General features: G+C 40.9%; 1 protein-coding gene and 1 pseudogene across 1 annotated transcript in view; both read right to left on the bottom strand.

The window, feature by feature from the left end:
- Positions 1-6690: 6690 nt before the first annotated feature.
- On the bottom strand, positions 6691-8571 carry LOC103785465 (uncharacterized; annotated as a pseudogene).
- ACBD3 (acyl-CoA binding domain containing 3) overlaps positions 6691-24487 on the bottom strand; it is a 41122-nt gene continuing 23325 nt past the window's right edge. The window contains exons 4-8 of the mRNA XM_034947893.3: positions 23529-23687; positions 21179-21353; positions 16644-16830; positions 14326-14610; positions 6691-8825 (exon numbers count right to left, since the gene is read on the bottom strand). Coding sequence (XP_034803784.1) covers positions 8614-8825; positions 14326-14610; positions 16644-16830; positions 21179-21353; positions 23529-23687 — 1018 coding nt within the window. The 3' untranslated portion in view covers positions 6691-8613. The remainder of the gene's footprint in view (positions 8826-14325; positions 14611-16643; positions 16831-21178; positions 21354-23528; positions 23688-24487) is intronic.

The raw sequence follows: 24487 nt of genomic DNA, 5'->3' as shown, positions 1-24487 counted from the left end.
CTCAATCCAAAAGAAGGCCATACAAAAGGGAAAAAATAATCCCAAGAACAGATGGGGGCTGGGTGTGGTGGCTCATGCCTGTAATCCCAGCACTTTGGGAGGCCGAGGCGGGTGGATCACCTGAGGTAAGGAGTTTGAGACCAGCCTGACCAACATGGAGAAACTCTGTCTCTACTAAAAATACAAAATTAGCCGGGCGTGGTGGCACATTCCTGTAATCCCAGCTACTTGAGAGGCTGAGGCAGGAGAATCGCTTGAACCGAGCAGGCAGAGGTTGCGGTGAGCCGAGATCACGCCATTGCACTCCAGCCTGGGCAACAAGAGCAAAACTCTGTCTCAAAAAAAAAAAAAAAAAAAAAAAAAAAAAACAGATGGGACAAAGAGAAAATAGCAAAACTGTATATTTAAATCCAATCACATTGATCATTACATTAAATGTAAATTGTCTAAACATGCCAATTAAGAGAAAATGACTGTCAGATTGGATTTTAAAAAGACTCAAATTATATGCTGTCAACAAGGAACCCACTTTAAATATAAAGACATAGATAAGTTAAAAAGTAAAAAGATGGATAGGTTGGGCACGGTGGCTCATGCCTGTAATCCTAGCACTTTGGGAGGCCAAGGTGGGTTGATGGCTTGAATCCAGGAGTTAGAGACCAGCCTGGGCAACAAAGTGAGACCCTGTCTATACAAAAAGTAAAAAAAAATTAGCCAGGTGTTGTGGTGCAAACCTGTAGTCTCAACTACATGAGAGGCTAAGGCAGAAGAACAGCTTAGAACCTAGGAGGCCATGGCTGCGGTGAGTTATAACTGCACCACCGGTTATAACTCACCGCAGCCTTGACCTCCTGTGCTCTAAGCTGTCCCCCAGCCCGGGGTACAGAGCAAAACCCTGTCTCAAGAAAATAAAAATAAAATAAAATAAAATAAAAAAATAAAAAGATGGAATAAGATATATCATGTGAACTTTAATCAAAAGAAAGCACGAGTGGCAACACTAATACCAGATGAAATGGACTTCAGAACAAGGAATATAACTAGACATGAAGAGATATGTTACATAATAATAAAGAGGTCAGTTCATCAAGAAGCCATACAATCATAAACGTGTATACACCAATAGAAAACTTCGAAATAAATAAAGCAAAAATGGCCAAAAAAAAGTGGGGAGCGCGGGGGAGGAACAAATCTACAATTTAGTTGAATAATTCAAAACTCCTCTTTTGGTAACTGACAGAACAAGCAAACCTTACCATCACTACCAACCAACTTAACTTGGCTGACATTTACAGAACATTCCACCCAATGACAGCAGACTACACATTCTACTCAAGTGAACATGGAACATCCACTAAAAGACACCATTCTGGGACATAAAACAAGCCTTGGTAAATAAAAAAAAAATGAAATAATGAAATTAAATTAGAAATCAACAACAGAAAAAGACTTGGGAAATCCTCAAATACATGGAGCCTAATATACTTCTAAATAACCCATGTAACAAGGAAGAAATCACAAAGGAAATTAGAAAATATTTTAAACTGGGCCGGGCTCGGTGGCTCACGCCTGCAATCCTGGCACTTTGGGAGGTCTAGGTGGGTGGATCACCTGAGGTCAGGAGTTGGAGACCAGCCTGGCCAACATGTGAAACCCTGTCTCTACTAAAAATACAAAATTAGCTGGGCATGGTGGCATGTGCCTGTAATCCCAGCTACTCGGGAGGCTGAGGTAGGAGAATCGCTTGAACTTGGGAGGCGGAGGTTGCAGTGAGCCAGGATCACGCCACTGCACTCCAGCCTGAGCAACAGAGTGAGACTCCATCTCAAAAAAAAAAAAAAAAAAAAAGAATTTTAAACTAAATGCAAACGAAACCCCAAATTTATGAGATGTAAAAAAGCAACACTCAAAAGTTTTTAGCTTTGGATTAAGAAAAAGGGAGGCTCAAATCAATAACTTAAGTTTCTACCTGAAGAATTTGAGGAGCAGGGGAAGCCAAGCACAGTGGCTCACACCTGTAATCCTAGTACTTTGGGAGGCTGGGGTGGGAGGGTCATTTAAGCCCAGGAGTTCAAGGCTTGTACCAGTGTACTCCAGAGAAACCATGTCACAAACAAAACATATGGAAAGCTCGAACCATGAAAGTTTAATACATCTAAATGAGGACTGGGTGCAGTGGCTCATGCCTGTAATCCCAGCACTTTGGGAGGCTGAGGCAGGTGGATCACCTGAGGTCAGAAGTTCCAGACCAGCCTGGCCAACATGGTGAAACCTCGTCTCTACTAAAAAATACAAAAAATTAGCCTGGCATGGGGGTGGGTGCCTGTAATCCCAGCTACTTGAGAGGCTGAGGCAGGAGAACAGCTTGAACCTGGGAGGTGGAGGTTCCGGTGAGCCGAGATGGTGCCACTGTACTCTAGCCTGGGCGACAGAGTGAGACTCTGTCTCAAAAAAAAAAAAAAAAAAAAAAAAAAGGCTGGGTGTGGTGGCTCACATCTGTAATCCCAGCACTTTGGGAGGCTGAAGCCGGCAGATCACTTGAGGTCAGGAGTTCGAGACCAAAAACCCAAAGTGTGGCACCAATTATTTATGATGCACACAACCAAAAAGACTGTAGTATCCAGAATATTTAAAGTACGCCTACAAATCAAGACATGTACAACAGAATAATGAACAAAGGATATAAACATACAACTCACAGAAGGCCAGTAACATATGAAAAGATGGTTATCCATGCTTATTATTTTTTATTTATTTTATTTTTTTTGAGATGGAGTGGCACTCTGTTGCCCAGGCTGGGGTGCAATGGCATGATCTCGGCTCTTGCAACCTCCGCCTCCTGGGTTCAAGCGATTCTCCTGTCTCAGACTCCTGAGTAGCTGGAATTACAGGCACACGCCACCAGGCCCAGCTAATTTTTGTATTTTTAGTAAAGACGGGATTTCACCATGTTGGTCGGGCTGGTCTTGAACTCCTGACCTCAAGTGATCCGCCCACCTCGGCCTCCCAAAGTGCTGGGATTACAGGAGTGAGCCACTGCACCCAGCTCCACTGGTTATTAAGAAAATATAAATTGAAACCACAGATGAGATTCTGTTTTACACCCCACCAAACTGGTACAATTACAAAATCTGACAATTCAGCAAAGATATGGAAGACAGGAACTCTTTTACTACTGGCAGTTTAAATTGGCACCACCTTTGAAGAGCAGTTTTGTATTGTCTAAAATAGACCTACATAGTTACGGCTTAACAATTCTGCTTCTTGGTATAAACACTGGAGAAACTTGCACATGAGCATAAGCAGACATGTATAAGAATTTTTTTTCTTTTCAGAATTCTGTTTCTGAGACAGAGTCTTGCTCTGTCACTGAGGCTGGAGTGCAGTGGTGCCATCAGCTCACTGCAGCCTTCAACTCCTGTGCTTAAGTGATCCTCTGGCCTCTGCCTCCCTAGTAGTTCAGGTAGGAATAAATTTATTTATTTATAAAATAAATAAAAATGCCAAGAATTTATGATCCAGTATCCACTTTTTTTTTTTCTTTTTTTGAGGCAGAGTCTCACTCTGTCACCCAGGCTGGAGTGCAGTGGCACGATCTCATCTCACTGCAACATCCGCCTCCTGAGTTCAAGCGATTCTTGTGCCTCAGCCTCCCAACTAGCTGAGATTACAAGTGCCTGCCACCACGCTCGGCTAATTTTTTGTATTTTTAGTAGAGATAGGGTTTTGCCATGTTGGCCAGGCTGGTCTTGAACTCCTGGCCTCAACTGATCTGCCCACCTCAGCCGCCCTAAGTGCTGGGATTACAGGTGTGAGCCACCACACCTGGCCCAGTATCCACTTCTTGGTATATACTTTTGAAAACCTCATGCAGATTTGCGGAGAGACAAATAATTGGAACATCACTTCTACTAACAATGATAACAAAAAAAATCAGAAGTAACCTAAATGTTCAATAACAGAAAACCAGCCAAAAAGACATTCTATGGAAGAACACACAGTTGATTAAAAGAACACGATAGAACAATACTTGAAAGTTCTCCGGGCCTGGTGCAGTGGCTCACGCCTGTAATCCCAGCACTTTGGGAGGCCAAGGCGGGCGGATCACGAGGTCAGGAGATTGAGACCATCCTGGCTAACACGGTGAAACCCCGTCTCTACTAAAAATACAAAAAATTAGCCGGGCGTGGTGGTGGGTGCCTGTAGTCCCAGCTACTCGGGAAGCTGAGGCAGGAGAATGGTGTGAACCCAGGAGGCAGAACTTGCAGTGAGCCGAGATCGTGCCACTGCACTCCAGCCTGGGTGACAGAGCGAGACTCCGTCTCAAAACAATTAAAAAAATAAAAATAAAAATAAAGTTCTCCAAAACACAACCTGGAATTTTAAGTTGCAAAATGTAGACCTTATGAAAAACATGTTCACATTTCCATACTGTGCCATGCCCAAAAAAGGTGTTACCTTTAACTGGAGACATTTAAGTTAATGACCTTGGAAAAAGATAAAAATAATTTTTATTGGTCTGGCACGGTGGCTCACGCCTATAATCCCAGCACTTTAGGAGGCCTACAACAGGCAGATCACCTGAGGTCTGGAGTTCGAGACCAGCCTGGCCAACATGGTGAACCCCCCATCTCTACTAAGAATATAAAAATTAGGGTGGGGTGGCCGGGTGGCTCACACCTGTAATCCCAGCACTTTGGGAGGCCGAGGCGGGCAGATTACCTGAGGTCAGGAGTTCGATATCAGCCTGGGCAACACGGTGAAACCCCGTCTCTACTAAAAATACAAAATTAGCCGGGCGTGGTGACACATGCCTGTAGTCCCAGCTACTTGGGAGGCTGAGGCAGGAGAATCGCTTGAACCTGGGAGGCGGAGGATGCAGTGAGCCGAGATCGCGCCATTGCACTCCAGCCTCGGCAACAAGAGTAAATCTCCGTCTCACCAAAAAAAAAAAAATACAATAAAAGAAATAAAAATTAGGGTAGGGTGCTGTGGCTTATGCCTGTAATACCAGCACTTTGGGAGGCTGAAGCGGGTGGATCACTTGAATCCAGGAGTTTGAGACCAGCCTGGACAACATGGTAAAACCTCATCTCTACAAAAAACACAAAAATTAGCCAGGCATGGTAGTGTATGCACCTATAGTCCCAGCTACTGGGGAGGCTGAGGTGGGAGGATCGCTTGAGCTCAGGTCGAGGCTGCAGTGATCTGTGGTTGTACCACTGCACTTCACCCTAGGTGACAGAGTGAGACCCTGTCTCAAAAAAAAAAAAAAAGAAAAAAGAAAAAAGAAAATACATTTTAAGAAAACTGAAGAACTGAGATATATGTGAGACAAAAGTCCAATACTGATTCACACATAATTTGAAAAGCTAATGAATAGAAATGAAGATCTGCTCTACCCCAAGTAGATACACAGGCACACGTTTTTAGGTTGCAGATGGAAGTACTGAACTGAGAAAAAGCCAGGGAGAGAAGCAAAGATGGTTTTGGTTGTAGATTGTTGAACTTTATTTTTTTTTCCCCAAGACAGTCTTGCTCTGTCGCCCAGGCTGGAGTGTAGTGGTGTGATCTGGGCTCACTGCAACCTATGCCTTCCAGGTTCAAGCGATTCTCATGCTTCAGCCTCCCGAGTAGCTGGGACTACAGGTGTGCACCCCCATGCACAGCTACTGACTGTTGAACTTTTATTTTTATTTATTTTTTTGAACCAGAGTCTCGCTCAGTCAGCCAGGCTGGAGTGTAGTGGCGTGATCTTGGCTCACTGCAAGCTCCGCCTCCCAGGTTCACGCCATTCTCCTGCCTCAGCCTCCCGAGTAGCTGGGACTACAGGTGCCCGCCACCACACCTGGCTAATTTTTTGTATTTTTAGTAGAGACGGGGTTTCACCGTGTTAGCCAGGATGGTCTCAATCTCCTGACCTCGTGATCCGCCCGCCTCGGCCTCCCAAAGTGTTGGGATTACAGGCGTGAGCCACCGCGCCCGGCCCGACTGTTGAACTTTAAGCCCTAATGAATTATTAGCAATTATTTATTATTTTGAACTGGTTGCTTCTCCTGCTCCAAAAGATAGGTGGTCAAGACTCAGTAGCATACTTTCCAAGATGTGCTTACCTCAACTGCTCTCCTTAATGCGTCTTCAGTCTGGCTTTATGGTATCCCACACAGCAAAAATAACCAAGATGGTCACCTCATCTGTCTCCCCAGATTTCAAAAGAAAAAAATTATGCCAGTCACCCTGCCTATCAGTGGGGTCATCTGGATGTAGCAACCTCATTCTGGGACTCCACATCACACTGATCGCGCACTTCCCCACAAGTGCTCTGCAATCATCCTACCCTGAGCAAGCGAGGGCTCTGCCTCTGGAGATCCATTAAAGTGTGCGGGGTCCACATATTTAATGGAACACACTACATACATGGTAGTGTAGAGAAACAACTTTATAACCTAGTCATTTTCAATAAGAAAAATCAGTGCTAGCCTTTGCATTTAAAAGTGTGGAAAAATTTATATCTATTTTAACTCACTAAGGTAATTAATAGTAAAACTAAATAATCGGCCAGAAAGAGTTGTTTTTCAACTAGAGCCTTTTAAAACAAAAAAGATGTTTGAAACATTTTTCTCCTACCCAAATGTTGAAATACTGTACTAACGCTTCAGAGAGTAACTATATTAATGAAACATCAACAAGTTACAGATAAACATTTTAATTGATTAAATATATTACTTTCAAGATCTTTTTGAAATCGCACTTGTACTGTACTAATCAACAGCCAAAGGCAATAAAAAAGTTTAAAACTAAAAATATTCTGACATGAACACATGACAGGAACCGCTGCTATGTAAAGTAACATACACTGCTCCCAAGAACAATGATATTTTTAGGAGATAATTCATCTTAACATGTGCGAGGACAAATTTGTAATCAAAGGCTGGAAGAAATATATATTAGTGCCTGCTTTTTAAAAGTTTATTTTACATTTTAAATACAGTATTTTTCTCATTAAAAAAAATCCAGGAAGTGCCTAACTCCATGGTTTCTATACCATATGTACATGAAAGCTGACAGAGAGCCTGACAAATGTTCTGGATGTAACAGTATGAACACCTATGAGCTGGGACTACTTCTGAATCAAAATTTAAAAACACAAATTAAGCACTGCTTAAGAAAAAAAAATCCAGTTTCTGAACAACCAAAAGAGAACAGAGTTAGATATGTACAAAACCAGGTATTAAAAAACAGAAAGAAATACAGCACACAAAAAACTCAAACAACCCATATGTAGTGAACTGTATATACTGCAGTTAATGAAAACCCTCCTACAAGAAGTGATTTAGGATTTGAAATTTTAAAAATCTAAGTACTTCAGTAACAACATATAATAACAACATTAAGTGTATATTGCCATCTTTGTCATTTTCTATCTATACCACTCTCCCTTCTGAAAACAAGAATCACTAGCCAATCACTTATACAAATTTGAGGCAATTAATCCATATTTGTTTTCAGTAAGGAAAAAAAGATGTACCTCTTCCCGTCAATAAACACAAATTAAAGCTATAAAATTTAAGCATGGGCATATGTATTTCCAATTCTCCTTAATAAGTAATTCCAAACTGGAATAATGTGGGGTTTGTGACTAAGTAGTAACAAATTAAAAGAAAATAGACTGTCTCTGGCAGTGATTTCCATATTAGTGCAATGTTACTTCCCATATGCTGAATTATATTTAAATGATTTTATGTATTTTAATTCAGTAGGTGCCAATTTGAGTTTACAAAATCCTTAATTTTATTCTTTGTGCAGAAAAGTTTCAATTTGAGATACTCTATGAAGCCAAAACAAAACAAAACAAAATAAAAAACCTGTATTTTGCTACTAGTAGTATGAATACCAAATAAAGATACAAGGATTCAAAGTTTGTGGAAGTTCCTGAAGAAAAATCTCTGAGGTGTTCTACATATCTTGATACTTCAATTATCAATTAGTTTTGAACATTCTAGTTTAAGATTATCTCAGAAAATAATTCTCTGTAATATAACTCTGAACTAAACAGCTGCACCCAAAGCAGAAACAATCTGGGTCATTCCGAACGAGATCAAACTGAGGCCATTTCTTTTTCTATTATAATCTGTGAGGTGTTGAGTTTTTAAGTTTTAAAAATGACCTTTAATCAAAGCCAGCTGCACCTGATATAGACTTGTTAACTTACGGATTTCAAATTAGAGGACACTGTAACTACGGGCTCTCATAAGACACATGGAGCAGGCAGCAAGGGGCTAACCATCAGCCGGGTAAGGTCAACGTTGGGGTGTTTTATTTTGGAGACTTTAAATATTTAACATGTAGCTCATGTAACTTCAGCATCCACTAGTGACTCTGCTGGTCAGCACCCAAGGGCTGGATGAGTCTGAGGAATCTCCTTTAACCCCAAAGTATGAATGCTAAAGAGTCTCAAGGAAATTTTGATTCCCAGCAAGAGTTCACAAACCATCAGACCAATATCAATAAGGTAAACTGTGACTCTAATGCTCCACAAAAGTAAAAAGAAATTTCCAAATTAAATGTCATCTTCTGCCCAACCCTAGACTCCAGACTTTGTTAACAACATTTTTATCTAGTATAATAGACTCTGTAGTAGACTGATTTTGACCTCCACAAAGAGTAGGAGTTGTCAAACTTGAGGAGATAGACTCCTCTCCCTGGATATTGATGGCTGCCAGCATACACCTCCTCATGACAGTCCCGTCGGTACACAGGCACAATCTCATCCAGCAAAGGCTTGTTGGCATTCTTTTTGGCTTTCTCTTCACAACCGATGTTTTCTGTAAGAACAGAGACAAGTCAATGAACAGATTCAGGAAAACCACACTTGCATGAAGCAATTAAAATCTATCCTTTCTTTTTTTTCTGGAGACAGAGTCTTGCTCTGTCACCCAGGATGGAGTGCAGCGGCGTGATCTCAGCTCATTGCAACCTCCACCTCCTGGGTGCAAGCGATTCTCCTGCCTCAGCTTCCCAAGTAGCTGGGATTACAGGCGTGCACCACTACACCCAGGTAATTTTTGTATTTTTAGTAGACATGGACTTTCACCATGTTGGCCAGGATTGTCTCAATCTCCTGACCTTGTGATCCACCTGCCTCGGCCTCCCAAAGTGCTGGGATTACAGGCGTGAGCCACCGTGCCCAGCCTATCCTTTCTTTGAGAAACTGCTCTTGTTGGGAATTCTGTTGAACCATTTAACAAGTTATGTGCATGTGAGCATTTATTAGTTTGTTCATTCATTCATTCATTCACTCATTCATTCAAATACCTAAGTATGTGCTATACACCAAACCCTGTTCTGAGCCCTGGGAGCCCAGTGATGAACATCTAGTGGTAGCAGTGGTCAGCATCCTATCTCTTTCTGTGCTTACTACCATTCCTATTTCAAGGTCCCATTTTCCCCTTTCCATAGCCATTCAATTCCTAATTCATCCTCAGGAATTTCACTCATCTGAGTAACATGAAAATGTTGCTCTCATCATCCTCCTTCTGACCAATATGAGTCCTCCCCATTTTAGAAAGATGGAAGATGATTTGTGAGGACTATTGCTTTCTGTATATCTTAAATATAAGCAGTAAAATGAAAAAACCATAGTAGAGAGATAGGCATTCAGAGATACTCTGAAAATTCAATTATTTTCACTAGGCCAATTTAACCCAGAGATGATCTAAGTGGCAAAAAATGGGCTCTGAAAGGTTTGCCCCGGTTAATAGTTTTTTGAACTGTAATGCTATGAGGTTAGGAAAAAAAATGCCTCTAGAAACCTACAGGAATGAGAAAATTATGAACCAGCTTCGAAGTCACAGTTTAACATATTTAATACAAACCGGCTCAAAGAGGTCAAGGGAGTATTCAGCACAGAAGACAAGACTTTCGGGTTTATGGTTGTTTTGTTTGTTTGTTTGTTTGTTTAAGAGACTGGGACTACAGGCATGGATTTTCAGGTTTATAACATGGCAGAGTGAATTCTGGCAACACACTGAGTGATGCTTGTCAATGGCCACTATCAGGAATTTAAAACAAGGTAAGTTTGAGAAATTCTCACCGTCTATAGCAGATTAAGGAGATATGATGACTGACTATAATGTGGCATCCTGGAAAGGATCTTGGAACATTAGGTAAAAACTAAAAACATCTGAATAAATATGGATTTTAGTTAATTAATGAATCAATGTATCAATATTGTTTCATTAGCTGTGATGAGTGCACCACAGTACAATGTAAGATGCTAACAACAGAGGGAACTTGGTGCAGGGTATATGGGTACTCTTTGTGCTATCTTTGTAACTTTTCTGTAAATCTAAAACTATTCTAAAATTAAAAGTTTATTTTAAAAAAGCAGATGGCACTCTTATAAAGGTAGGTCAAAACCAGATTTACTTAACCACAGAAATACCTATAATTAAGCATGTTTCACGTGCAAATGAGAAATACAGAACCATCCAAAATGTACACTATTGTTGACACCCAAGAAATAGACTGGTCCATTGATTCAAGACTCAAATTTTGTTCTAAATCTATAAAACTAAAGATTACTGGGATAGATGAAAAGACATCTTTTATGAATTTAAGCCAAGGTTTAGGACCTGTAAACAATGAAGAAAATGGAGAATTAAAACAGGAGGATGTGTTACCACCCATGCTTCTTCAGAGAAAGCAAACTCCTCTGTCTACTTTTCAAGACCTAAGGAAGAAAAACCAAACCAAAACCCAAAAAACTCAGACTCTTCTACCATATGAAATACAAGATACGGTAGGACAGTAGCTTCTAAGGCATATGGACAAATACAATTTGTGAGCTAAATCTTTAAATGGGATGAAGTGACGCTCACGTAATGAACAATTCTTAGGAATGATAAAGCTTCACTGCTGTGAGGCTAAAATGTTTTAGCTGCAAATCATTTTATGATTAGGAATGGTACAAGTACAGGGAATGCCATCTTTCATTTGAGGGACATATTAGAACTAAGATCAAGGATATTAAGGTTCTTACCTCTAGAAATGAACCCCTGCCATTTTCACTAGTGATCTTCCCAACACCAATATAACCCCAAAACTATCATCAGCTGAGGGTTCAGACTAGGCAGTAACTACCTTTTAGAAGCTCTCTAATAGGCAAGCCAGGAGAAATACATTACCTCAACCAACTTCTGAACAGAGAATTCTTATTCACAAAGCTCTTTCGTTTTTTTTTTTTTTTTTTTGAGACGGAGTCTGGCTCTGTCGCCCAGGCTGGAGTGCAATGGCACGATCTCAGCTCACTGCAATCTCCAACTCCCGGGTTCAAGCGATTCTCCTGCCTCAGTCTCCCAAGTAGCTGGGATTACAGGCATGTGCCACCATGCCTGGCTAATTTTTGTACTTTTAGTAGAGATGGGGTTTCACCATGTTGGCCAGGCTGGTCTTGAACTCCTGACCTCAGGTGATCCACCCGCCTCAGGCTCCCAAAGTGCTGGGATTGCAGGTGTCAGCCACTGCGCCCAGCCATCTTTTTTTTTTTTTGAGATGGGGTCTGGCTCTGTGGCCCAGGCTGGAGTGAAGTGACTTGATCTCAGCTCACTGCAACCTCTACCTCCTGGGCTCAAGCAATTTTTCCACCTCAGCCTCCCAAGTAGCTGGGACTACAGGTGCACACCACCACACCCAGCTAGTTTTTTGTATTTTTGGTAGACAGGGTTTCATCATGTTGCCCAGGCTGGTCTTGAACTCCTGAGCTCTAGCAATCCATCCGCTTTGGCCTCCCAAAGTGCTGAGATTACAGGCAGGGGCCACCGTGCCTGGCCTCACAAAGCTCTTTGTAAGTACAGTAATTTGTATGCATACAAAAAACTTTCCTTCCCAGACATCTGCAGAGAGTCTGACTTTAATGAGTCCCTGTGATGCAACAGAAAGGACACAACAGGTTCTGATGTTGTTGAAGGTCACATGAGAAAACAGTAGTGCCCCCTGGCTAATCTGCTACAGTCCTGCTCTCTAACTGCTTTTTTTTTTTTTTAATTTTTTTTTTTTTTTTTTTAGAGGGAGGGCCTAGCTCTGTCGCTCGGGCTGGAATGCAGTGGTGTGATCATATAGCTCACTACAGCCTCGAATTCCTGGACTCAAGCAATCCTCTTGCCTCAGCCTCCCATGTACCTGGGACTACAGGTACATGCCACCACACCCATCTAACTAAAAAAAAATTTTTTTTTTCGAGATGTGGTGTCACTCTACAAAACGGGTTGCCCAGACTGGTCTTAAACTTCTGGCCTCAAGAGATCTTCCTTACTTGGCCTCCCCAAAAGCTGAGATTACAGTCCTGAGATACCATGCCCAGACAGGCTTTTTCTTTTTTTTATTTTTGAGACGGAGTCTCGCTCTGTTGCCCAGGCTGGATGGAGTGCAGTGATGTGATCTCGGCTCACTGCAACCTCTGCCTCCCAGGTTCAAGTGATTCTCCTGCCTCAGCCTCCCGAGTAGCTGGGATTACAGGCACCCACCACCACGCTCGGCTAATTTTTATATTTTTAGTAGAGACAGGGCTTCACCATGTTGGCCAGACTGGTCTCGAACTCCTGACCTTGTGATGCACCCACCTCGGCCTCCCAAAGTGTTGGGATTACAGGCGTGAGCCACCGCGTCCGGCCCAGGCTTTTTCAATCTTACATTTTTTCTTTCTGTCTCAGTCAGTATTATTTATGAGCAATGCTTTGCCTTGCTGGTGGTACTCAGGAATAAAGACTGATGAAAACAAAATGCCGTGTAAGACAAAGCAGCTCATGCTTCCATATTTACCAGCTAGAATCTGGACCTGTGGTATAATGAAGGATTTTAAATCTGCTTCTGGGGTAAAAGTCAATCTGCAAGATGTACTGAAATTTCTGGGATACTCTGATGGTTCATGTAGATAATGATACGGAATTATCTTTGGATTATCTTTTGATTAGCATTAAATATTAACTGTTAAATTGAATATTAAACTTAATTTCAAGAAATGTTATGGCACACCTGCAGTGTATGTTTCTGTAGATAGCCCCAGAGGCCCCAGGGTGTTGCATGGTATGGTAATATGATTGGACAACTCTGTACTTCACAAGTTGATAGAACTTTCAGGCTTATTCCATGTACTTTCAATAATATCTTTTTAACTTTATCCCACTGTAATCTGTAAAGCAACATTGCCAACCCTCTTCAAGAACAAGCAGTCTGTTTACAAGCCACCTGAAAGGTCAGTTAGTCTGGAAGAACTGAGACATGGTGCTTTTCCATTCTCACAGGGCATGCATTCCATATCACTTTCAATCAAGTCAACAAATAAATTAAGTGCTTATTGTGTATATAAACAAACCCTACATTCTAACTTTCCTGGGTAACAGAAATAAAGAGACCCTCTTCTCAAAAAGCAATACATTTATAACCTATTTCTTAGACCAAGATATTTTAGACTGTCCTTTAAAACACCCAATTTTGTCTACTTATTCAGAGGAAGTAAAAAAATTCCACTCTAGCAAAATAGGGATTTCCAAATGGAAAAATAATTGAAATTTTTTTAAGTGGACTATTCTGGTGAGTTTCTGTATTTACATAAAAAATTTTAGAATAATGACCTAAAATGCTAATATCAACAATATAAATTTAAATAAATGCCAGGGTTGACAGGAATTCTTACTTGCTCCTTTAAAATTTTTCAAAGTGGGTCGGGCGCTGTGGCTCACACCTGTAATCCCAGCACTTTGGGAGGCCGAGGCGGGTGGATCACAAGGTCAGGAGTTCGAGACCAGCCTGACCAACATGGTGAAACCTCGTCTCTACTAAAAATACAAAAAATTAGCCGGGCACAGTGGTGCGTGCCTGTAATCCCAGCTACTCAGGAGGCTGAGGCAGGAGGATCGCTTGAACCTAAGAGGCCGAGACTACTGTGAGCAGAGATCACGCCACTGCACTCCAGCCTGGGTGACAGAGTGAGCCTCTGTCTCAAAAAAAAAAAATTTTTTTTTGAAGTAATCTTGCATATTTGGCTTTTCAACACACAAGGTTAGAAGTAAAATAGTATTCAGAAAGGAGTAAAATAGCAAATTGCCAAATAGATTTTCCTGGCATTCAGAAAAATTCAGGTTTAGGCCCCAGTCCCCTACAGGAGCCTGGCCTCACGTTTTCAGCCCAAGGTCCCACTAATGAAGAAAGTGTTCCCTAACCATGAAGTGTTAGTCAGGAAGCATAAGGCTGGGTGACACCTGAACTATGTACCATTTCTGCCAACACACAACCCAGCAGCTACTGAATATGGACCAAGGGATCTACCTTCTTCCTCCTCGTCGTCATCGCTGGACTCACTGACATGCACGCTGACAGCAGTGTTTGGAGAGTCTGTCCATTCAAAATACACCCCAAACCCAATGTCATAATTGTCTGTGGCAAATTCCCAAAAGAGATATGATCCTTCTTCATGGGTGGGTACTCGAACAGTGACCACTTCTCCTCGGCCCACTGTAATCACGGAATCTGCATCCTGCTGAATCTTCTCTTTGAAGTCTTTGATCTGAGGTCGTGTCCACATGGATGGAGCTGCTATTACTGGAAGAGATTCTAAAGGCAATAGGAATTAAAAAGCTAAAGAAAAAGAGCCTTCACCCTGCAGGTAGCCACATTTTCATAGCACTACCTGATCAGTTGTACTCAGGCACCAAGTACAATATGGTCTAGCTTAGATCAAGGACTTGGAGGAATAAAAAAGCCTCCCCATGGGAGTCTCTCCAGATTACTATGTTTAACAATGTTGCAGGCACTTAGAGGTCATCGTACTTCTTCAAGTAACAACGGCAGCCCACAATTTTAGAAACGAATTTTTTTCAACACTCCCTCTATGGGGATTCAAGAATGACCTTGGGAAGGCCCCAGCTGGAGTGAGGGAGATATTCTAGCAAGGAAGAGAGATTCTGGCTTTAGGAATAAATTACTCTTGTGGATGTGAACAAAGAAAGCTGGACTTTGACTTCAGCCTGTCTGTTGAAAAATTCTTCACCTCCAACTATCCCAAAGTTCTAGGGGCTATTCTAAAGGAGCTCAAAGAAACAAAAACTCGGACAGGATTAGAACCACTAGGGACTGAGAAAAAGGGGTAAAGTCTTGTTACTGAGCAGTACCTATGTGCACTTGACTATGCAATAAGTTTTTCAAAGTTAGTCACAGAGCCTTTGAAATATTTTCTCTCATTTGAAGATGCTAGTATAATCCCTTGATAAGAAAAAAAAAGGGAAGGGGGCAGTAAACCAAGGGATTTCAAAGCCTTTTCTGAAGCAATTATTACTTGTTCTAAACAGACAAGGAAGATCTCTAAAACCAAATTTCTTATGAACCATACCACCATCCCTGACCACTGTCACTGAAATGCTCTCCTCTTCCTCCTTACTTAGTTAACTCCTCTTGCTTCAGATATCTCAGGTCAATTGTCCCTTCCTCTGGGAAGCCTCTGGTGGCCTCTCTGACTAGGTCACACTTCCCTGTTTTACATTCTCTCAAAGATAATGTACCTCTCTCTCCATCACCGTACTTATCACAGCTACAATCTACATATTCTGTGTGTTATTTTGCCTCACCACTGTACTCCTAGCACTCAGGAAACCTTCAACTAATTGCTGAATGAACAAATGAGCTGCCCATGGAAAGCTAGTAGAGCTTTGAAAATGCAGTTATTTTCTAGGCAACATGATACATTAGTCTCAAAAATATATCTATTTATATGGTAGCCAGCCTCCAAGATGGTCCCCAGGGATTCTCACCTCTGGGTCTTCATGCACTTGTGAGGTCACCACCCACAATATATTAGGATTGGTATGTGTGACCAACAGAATATGGTGGGAGTTCCAAAGTCAAGGCATAAAAGACACTGCCACTTCTGCTAGGGGAAGCCAATAACTGTTTTGAGGACCCTCAAGAAGCCCTATGGAGAGGCTTCATGGGGCCAGGAATTGAGCTTCCAGCCAAAAGCCAGCCATGTGAGGGAACCATTTTGGAAGCAGATCTTCTAGTCCTGGCATCAACATCTTGACTGCAATCTCATGAGGGAGCCTAAGTCAGAGCCATTCAGCTAAACTGCTCCTGAAACCCTGACCCACTGAAGCTGTGCAAGATAGTAATAAATGTTTATTGTTATTTCAAGCTACTAAATTTAGGTGTAATTAATTTTTGTTTGTTTTTTTTTTTTTTGAGAGACAGTCTTGCTTTGTCACCCAGGCAGGCGGAATCATAGTTCACTGCAGCCTCAAACTCTTGGGCTCAAGTGGTCTTCCTGCCTCAGCCTCCCAGAGTGCTGGGATTACAGGTATGAGCCACTGCGCCCAGCCTGTAATTTGTTATGCAGCAATAGATAATTTATATATATATATATATGACAAAACATAACTTTTGTCTTAAAAGTGTCCAAAGACATCTGATTTGCTCTTCTACACTGGTCTATGAGTCACCAGAGCATTAGATTCAGACTAAAAAGAGTAAAAAAATGTTCAACTCTCACAAATATGTAATTGTTCTCAAAAGCTAATTATAACCTGACTTCATGACTTTTGCCTTTCACAGATTCGGAATTATGACATCTGGACAAACACATATGCAAAACCTACCCTTTGGTCCATTCTCCAGGGCTTCTTCTGCAGCTTCTGGTTCCAGTTCTTTTTCGGAGCTGTCAGTGTGTGTTTTGGCCTGTCCATTAACTGACATCATATTACTTGGTACAGTTGCATTCACTTTTGATGATGTAGGCAAGGAAGACCCAGCCACTACTACTTCCTGTTGTTTCTGTAATGCTGCCTACAAACCAAGAGAAAGTGAAGACACACTGACCAGGAAGGCTAGCAAATAAGACATCTGCCCTGGAGTACATCTGATACCATGCTTTTGCCCTACCAAAGTGCTATGCTCAAGAAATTACTAATAAATTTTTATCAGTTTTTATCCTGTCTATAATGAATATTATTAGTACAATATCAAACTGACAGCTAAAAATAATAAAAAATCAATAAAAATTAATGTGGACAAAAACCTGCAACTAAGGCTCACAATTTCTGTGATCTGAGAATCACCATAAAAACTAACCAGGAAAAATGAAAGTAAGGCCAGGCAAAGTGGCTCACACCTGTAATCCCAGCACTTTGAGAGGCGGAGGTGGTTGGATCATTTGAGGTCAGGAGCTCAAGACCAGCCTGACCAACATGGTGAAACCCCGTCTCTACTGAAAATACAAAATTAGCTGGGCATGGCAGCACACGCCTGTAATCCCAGCTACTTGGGAGGCTGAGGCAGGAGAATCGCTTGAACTCGGGAGGCGGAGGTTGCAGTGACCTGAGATCGTGCCGTTGCATTCCAGCCTGAGCAACAAAAGCAAAACTCCATCTCAAAAAAAAAAAAAAAAAAAGTAGAAATAATCAACCCAAAATAAAACTATTAAAGGCAAAAATTGAACACAGTAACGTGCTCTTGAAATTGATGGAAGAAAAAAATCTTGATAAACTTTAAATACACAAAATTTGAATTAGACAAATTAAACTTGGTGGGAATAGTCACAGAAGAAAATTCACAAAGGCAGAAGCTATAATTGGCAAAATCTGGTATGGGCCCCCAAACCAATAAAAAAATCAAATATGGACAATTTATTCTAACATAATTGACCCCAAAAAGTCAATAAATTAAAACTTCAGGGAAAAATTATGATCACAATGAAATTGAAAATTGTTAATTGTGTTGTAAAATGCTGACCTAAGAATCAAACAGACTTACAGGATGCAATTTGAGGTTAAAAATATTTTCTCAATGAAAATTTGTCACTGTTTATATGGTTATGATTGAAATGTGTATTCATAAATATAAAATCAAAATGTCCTCTGAGTCAAAATGGCAGTAAAAACATCTTAAATCCAAAGGACTATTTTGGGACATTCCTCTTCTAAATCAATATGGACAGATACTACTTCAAATATCTGAGTATTACTTAGGTAACTTTGGTGGGGAACTATAAATTGAATTACAACATACATGTAGAAAGTGTACAAATGATAAATTACACAGCTTGATCAATTTTCATAAATCAAACACATCCATGTAACTAATACTCAGATCAAGACAGTATCTGCATCCAGAATATTCCCTGGTACCCCTTTCTGGGCACCTGCCCTGAAGGGTAACAACTATTTGACTTATAACACTATAGATTTGCTTTGCCTATTTTAAAACTTTAAAGAAATGGGTTGTATAGTATACATTCTTTTTTATGTCTGGCTACCTTCACTCAACATTACTTTTATAAGCTACATCTATAGAGTCACAAGTAATTGTATTTTGTTGTTTGCATTACTTTTAAGTTATTCCATCATGAAAAGATAAAATCTATCCATTCTACTGTTGATGAGCATTTGGGCATGTAAGCAATGTTTTAAACTAAAACACTGTCACAAATAAGCAAGTACGTATATGTTCACTGCAGGAAAAAAATACACACATGCACACATATACACACACACGGAAAAAGCCTTTATGATCCCATGGGGTAGGGATAATGATATATTTTGGCATATCTCTACACACATTTCATTGAATGTATCATTTACAAGCCAATTACTTAAATGAATAGCAATGCCTCTCTTTGCTGCTAATATAGGTTAATAACACAATTAAGATTTTAAGATATCTTCTTCCAAGGTCTGGATTTTCAGTAATTTCCACATCAATTTTCTAGAAGGGATACTAGCTTCCAGAGAAAGTACCTAAAATCAAAACAAGTCAGCACGCTCAGAACATTCACTGCATGACAGGAAAGCAAAAGAGCATTTTTGATGATCAATAGGCCCAGCTCAAATGGTCCCTCATCTCCACTAATCCTTTCTTGAAAGGCTCTAGCAGAAAAACAACTTTCTCTGGGAACCCCTGACCATGAATCTATTGTACTACATGTAATAGATTGTAATGATATATTTCCATACTCTCTTCCTGTTATTAGGAAGTTTAAAAAAGCACAAAAGCAATGTAACAAACACCCACAAATGTATCTACACCCCAAAATTAACAAATGTGTTCATTTTGCTATTTATATAAAAATTAGTATTTTATAGGAGTAAAGTTCCCTTTGTTCCTTCCCCAGTCTCTTTCCTTTTCTCTTCTCAGAAGCAACCAATAAATTTGATAAACTGAGTTTGATCACTCTAATCTCAATTATGGATTTTTTTTTTTTTTTTTTTGAGACGGAGTTTCGCTTTTGTTGCCCAGGCTGGAGTGCAATGGCACAATCTTGGCTCACCGAAACCTCCCCCTCCTGGGTTCAAGTGATTCTCCTGCTTCAGCCTCACGAGTAGCTGAGATTACAGATGTGTACCAACATGCCAGGCTAATTTTGTATTTTTAATAGAGATGGGGTTTCTCCATATTGGTCAGGCTGTTCTCGAACTCCCAACCTCAAGTGATCCACCCACCTCAGCCTCCTAAAGTGCTGGGATTACAGGCATGTGCCACCACACCTGGCCTCTATGGCTTTTTTTTTTTTTTTCGAGACAGGGTCTCACTCTGTCACCCAGGCTGGAATGTAGTGGCGCCATCACAGGTCACTACAGCCTCAAACTCCTGAGCTCAAGTGATCCTCTCGCCTCAGCCTCCCAAGTAACTGGGACTACAGGCGTGCACCACCATGCCCAGCTAATTTTTTTTTTCTTTTTTTAAGAGATGGGGTCTCCCTATGTTGCCCAGGCTGGTCTCAAATTCCTGGCCTCAAGTAACCATTTTGGCCTTGGCTTCCCCAAGTGCTGGGATTAAAGGCATGAGCCACTATGCCCAGCCTCCATTATGGCTTTCTAGTTTTGTTTCAAAGATTTGTGGTTTTGTCCTATTTGACTTTCTTCTCATTAAATGATAGCAACCTATAAACAGGACAGAGTGTATGTGCTATTAAAAATGATCTCACTGCCTATCGAAGAAGCAGGAAAATGGAAGTGAAACTAAAGTAGAAACAGGCTTCAGAGGAGAGAGAATAAATCTCTCAAAAATACCACTTATTATCTCGAATAAACTCTGGTTTGGCATCTTTTCCTCCTCTTCAGGATTACAAAAAACTTGCAGTGCTTTTTAACTTCCAACTGATGCCAAAGACTCAGGAGAAAAGGTTGTTTAGTAAGAATACACATTTTCAAGGAATTTAAAGAGTTTGGCAAAAACAACAAAGATTATTTCATGCAGTAAGAAATGCTGACCAACTATAACACTTATCTTCACTCAGATTTTTTGACAGGTGGTAACTGCTTTATAAGTGAAAATTAAGTAAGTTAAACTAAGCTACGTTAAGTTTAAGGAGGTATTTTATGCCTGCACAAGATGTAAAAAATGAATGTAAAATTAGTGTCTTCTACAAGTACAAAAATCGTTCACAGGGTAACTCTTTTCTCATTTGACTCCTCTGATAGTCCTGTGAGGTTAACAGGACAGGTGCTTTGATTTTATATCCTATTGTTACGGACTGAAAGAAAGGGCAGAACAATCAGAGCAGTAATAACTTGTCTGAGATCAAACAAGGTAATGTCAAAGCCCAAAGAGAATCCAAGTGTTATGAGACTCCCAGTCCCATGTTCTTTCACCTAAACCAACCTCTCCTATGTGGAAGCAAAATACTTGGGGGCAGGCAGTTGGAGGAGGAATAGCAATGTGCTGTTACGAGCACTGCCTAACTATGGTGCCTAACACAAAGTCAAATGGACCCAATCTAGCTCTGCAGAACCAGCCCATGGTCTTAGGGCAGGGGAGTCCTCCCACTGGAGGCTGTCCAAGCCTCTGACAATGCACTGCCTGAAGGACATCTCTGAACTATGGCTAGTTACTCAGGTCCTCATGTTCCAGGACCACTATTAGGGTCTATGCCAGACTCACAGTAAAGACACTCAACCCATACAACTCCCAAATACCCTTATGACAATATAACATCATCGGTTGCTTCGATAACACATATTTTCTCTCACAATTGCCTGTGCAATTCTCAAGTCTGCCTAAAAGATCACCCAAAAGTTACTTTACACCTTAGAGGCTAACTAATGCAAAATTCATTTGCGACTGTTAAAAAAGAACTTGGGTTCCAATGAAACTAAAAACTCTCTCTAAGGCTGAATTCTAGGGTTGTCTATCGTACCTGTTGCTGTGCAAGCTGGACTTGATACAACTGCTGCATATACTGCTGATAGTGTTGCTCCTGCAACTGGCGGATGAGAATTTGCTGCTGTTCGTAGTTCCCTGGATACTGCTGGGCTGCATACTGCTGGAACTGCACGGCAGTCTGGGAGTTTAAAGCTGCCATTATCTGCTGCCTAAAAACATTAAAAATATATATACTAGTCTGGCTACAGGAGATTGTTCATGACAAAATAAAATGTCCTTATTACTTACTTTTATAGTCTGTAACTCTTAAAAACAACTAAGCTAGTAATGTACACCAATTAGTATGTGTTCTGGGTCCAGAAGAAAGATTTAAGAAAATAAGCCTGGCCTCTAATTTTTTACTTAGGATTTTCCAGGAAAATTCGGGATGGAAGATAAGCATATGATCATCATCATCATGACCACCATCATAATTATTAACACTTATTGTGCCCTTACTATGTGCCATGCAGTGTTGAAAGTACTCACACATACTAACCCATTTAGTCCTCACAACAACCCTATGACAGAGGGTTCAGTAACTTGCCCAAGACTATACTGCTAGCAGATGCTACAGCCTGATGCAAATCCAGGCAGTTTGGCTCTAGAGCTACACTAATTTACCATGATGCTTTAAGATGATGGATTGTCATCTCTGACATAGATGAGGTATTTAACTGTTGGCTATGGCTTCTGTACCTAAATACATAAAAAACAGTAAGAGGCAGAAGAATAGCTGGAAGATGTTACAGGTGGCCCTGGTAAGTATAAATAAAGCCAGTGAAAAATTAAGGGTCCACAGCATTTAATTTAAAGCCTGTCTTAATAGAGGAAATACTGAAAATATCTTGGCATGCTTAGTTTAGAGATACTCATATTCTTTTATAGATAAACCACATGCTGCTTCTTTTTTTTTTTTTGAGACGGAGTTTCACTCTGTCACCCATGCTGGAGTGCAGTGGCGTGATCTCAGCTCACTGCAACCTCCACTTCCTAGGTTCAAGCGATTCTCCTGCCTCAGCCTCCCAAGTAGCTGGGATTACAGGCACCTGCTACCACACCTGGCTAATCTTTATATTTTTAGTAGAGACGGTTTCACCATGTTGGCCAGGCTGGTTTCAAACCCCTGACCTCAAGTGATCCGCCCGCCTCGGCCTCCCAAAGTGCTGGGATTACAGGCATGAGCCACCACGGCCAGCAACCACATGCTTCTTAACTTACTTATGTGACCAACTTAACAGAGACCTCAAAGCCATCTATTAATAGATAACAAAGCAAAGCCTCACAAACTCCTACATACAGCACAACACTCGATCCACCTAGGACAACCTCCCCCAAAAAAGAGCTGCATTCATAGTCTTTCTCCAAAGTTGAATGAGGGCCTGGATTAGTTTGAGGCTAGCACTAAACCTTTTTCTGAGGAACTACCCAGAAATAATGAGAAGAAATCAATGGACTCTCATGTTCTCTGGTTTAACCTACAAGCCATGCCACCCCTACAAACTCAGACTTACTTCCCAGTGTTTTATGGGTGTTAATCACTGCCTCCTTGTACCCACAGCTCCCTCTTGAAGAACCTGTCAGTCTCTGAGTCTCAAAGCCCTTACTGAGTAAGCAATAGTTGAAGCCTCCAAATCTTGTACTAAGGACTATAAATGGATATCTGGCATAGACTGGACCAACAAGATTCTCTGTCCTGGGAAACTGCAACTGGGTCTCACAGATTCCAGCCAGTCTCTGTCAGATGCATGGAAACATAGACCAAATAAATCCTCGGACAGCCTTGCATATGCCAAAGCAGACAGCTGACAATTTGCAGAGAGCAAGGATGAAGCAGAGACATAAGCTGAGAGAAGCAGAGACAAGAAACAGAGAGCGCAACCAAGCAACCTCAGCTCCTGCTTCCAATCTCTGGGTTCTGCAAGTGAACCCCCAAACCTTCTAATACATTCCTTTTTTTTTTTTTTTTTTTGAGACGGAGTTTCACTCATTACCCAGGCTGGAGTGCAATGGCGCGATCTCGGCTCACTGCAACCTCCACCTCCTGGGTTCAAGAGATTCTCCTGCCTCAGCCTCCTGAGTATGTGGGATTACAGGCATATGCCACTGCGCCCGGCTAATTTTTTGTATTTTTAATAGAAACAGGGTTTCACCGTGTTAGCCAGGATAGTCTCCATCTCCCAACCTCAGGTGATCTCCCAACCTCAGGTGATCTGCCCGCCTCCGCCTCCCAAAGTGCTGGGATTACAGGCGTGAACCACCACACCTGGCCCGCTCATTTCTTATTTTTATTCTATTTTTTTTCCATTTCTCATTTTAAAACATAAGCCACATAATAAACTTACTTTTGCTGCTCCAACCGAAGCCTTTCTTCTTCTATCCGTCTCCTTTCCTCTTCCTCCCGTCGAAGCCTTTCCTCTTCTTCTCTCCTACGTTTCTCTTCCTCCTTTTGCAGACGTTCTCTTTCTTCCTCTTCACGCCGCCTTCGCTCCTCTTCCTCCTTCCTACAAGGCAAAGATAGAGAATGAACCCTATACGTTGAATCCTGCTTAAAAATAAAACTTTAGCTCCCAGGGAAAACTGACATGACCTTTTTAGAGAACAATGTGGATATATACATCAAAATTTAAAATACATACACTTTACTAGCAGAAACTTATAGGGAATCAATCTCACAATATACAAATCACATCAAGAATAATTATTGTTGCACAGCAACAGAAATGTGTCCATCATAAGAAACTACTTAAATCATTATGATATTCCTATACCCTGAAGGATCCCCTCTAATATATGCTCACAGCACTAAAAGCTTTTCCTTCATAATACCTGCTGTCATTATAATTAAATTTGTGTGATACATTCAGCAATAGATCTGCATTACCCATTAAACTAGATGCTCCATAGGGGAAGAGACTGCCTATCTCACACCACGACATCCTCAGGGCTTAGCACAGTGCTGGAAAGAACAAGCACTCGACAAACGTGTACAGAAGTAAAAAATCCACCCTGAAACATCGCAGAGCCAAAGGATAGAAATACATTGCCTAATATGTAAAGACATTTAATACACTTGCTTAATGAAAAAAAAAAAAAGGTGAATACAAAGGAAAAGATCTGGAAGGACATACCCTAAATTTATCAGTTATTATCTATGCAGAGGAGAGTGGAATTAAAAGAAACGTGGGAAAAAAGATTTTTTTCAGTTTGTGTTTCATATACTGCCATAAATGAAAATTTTATATTGCATATATTTGTGTATTATTTCTGAAATTAAAATTTTTTATAAAGCTTTTAATTTAAA

Source organism: Pan paniscus, chromosome 1, assembly GCF_029289425.2.
Source record: "Pan paniscus chromosome 1, NHGRI_mPanPan1-v2.0_pri, whole genome shotgun sequence".
Classification (NCBI taxonomy): domain Eukaryota; kingdom Metazoa; phylum Chordata; class Mammalia; order Primates; family Hominidae; genus Pan; species Pan paniscus.
The sequence above is the reverse complement of the archived record's forward strand: the minus strand, read 5'-3'. Positions and strand labels throughout refer to the sequence as shown.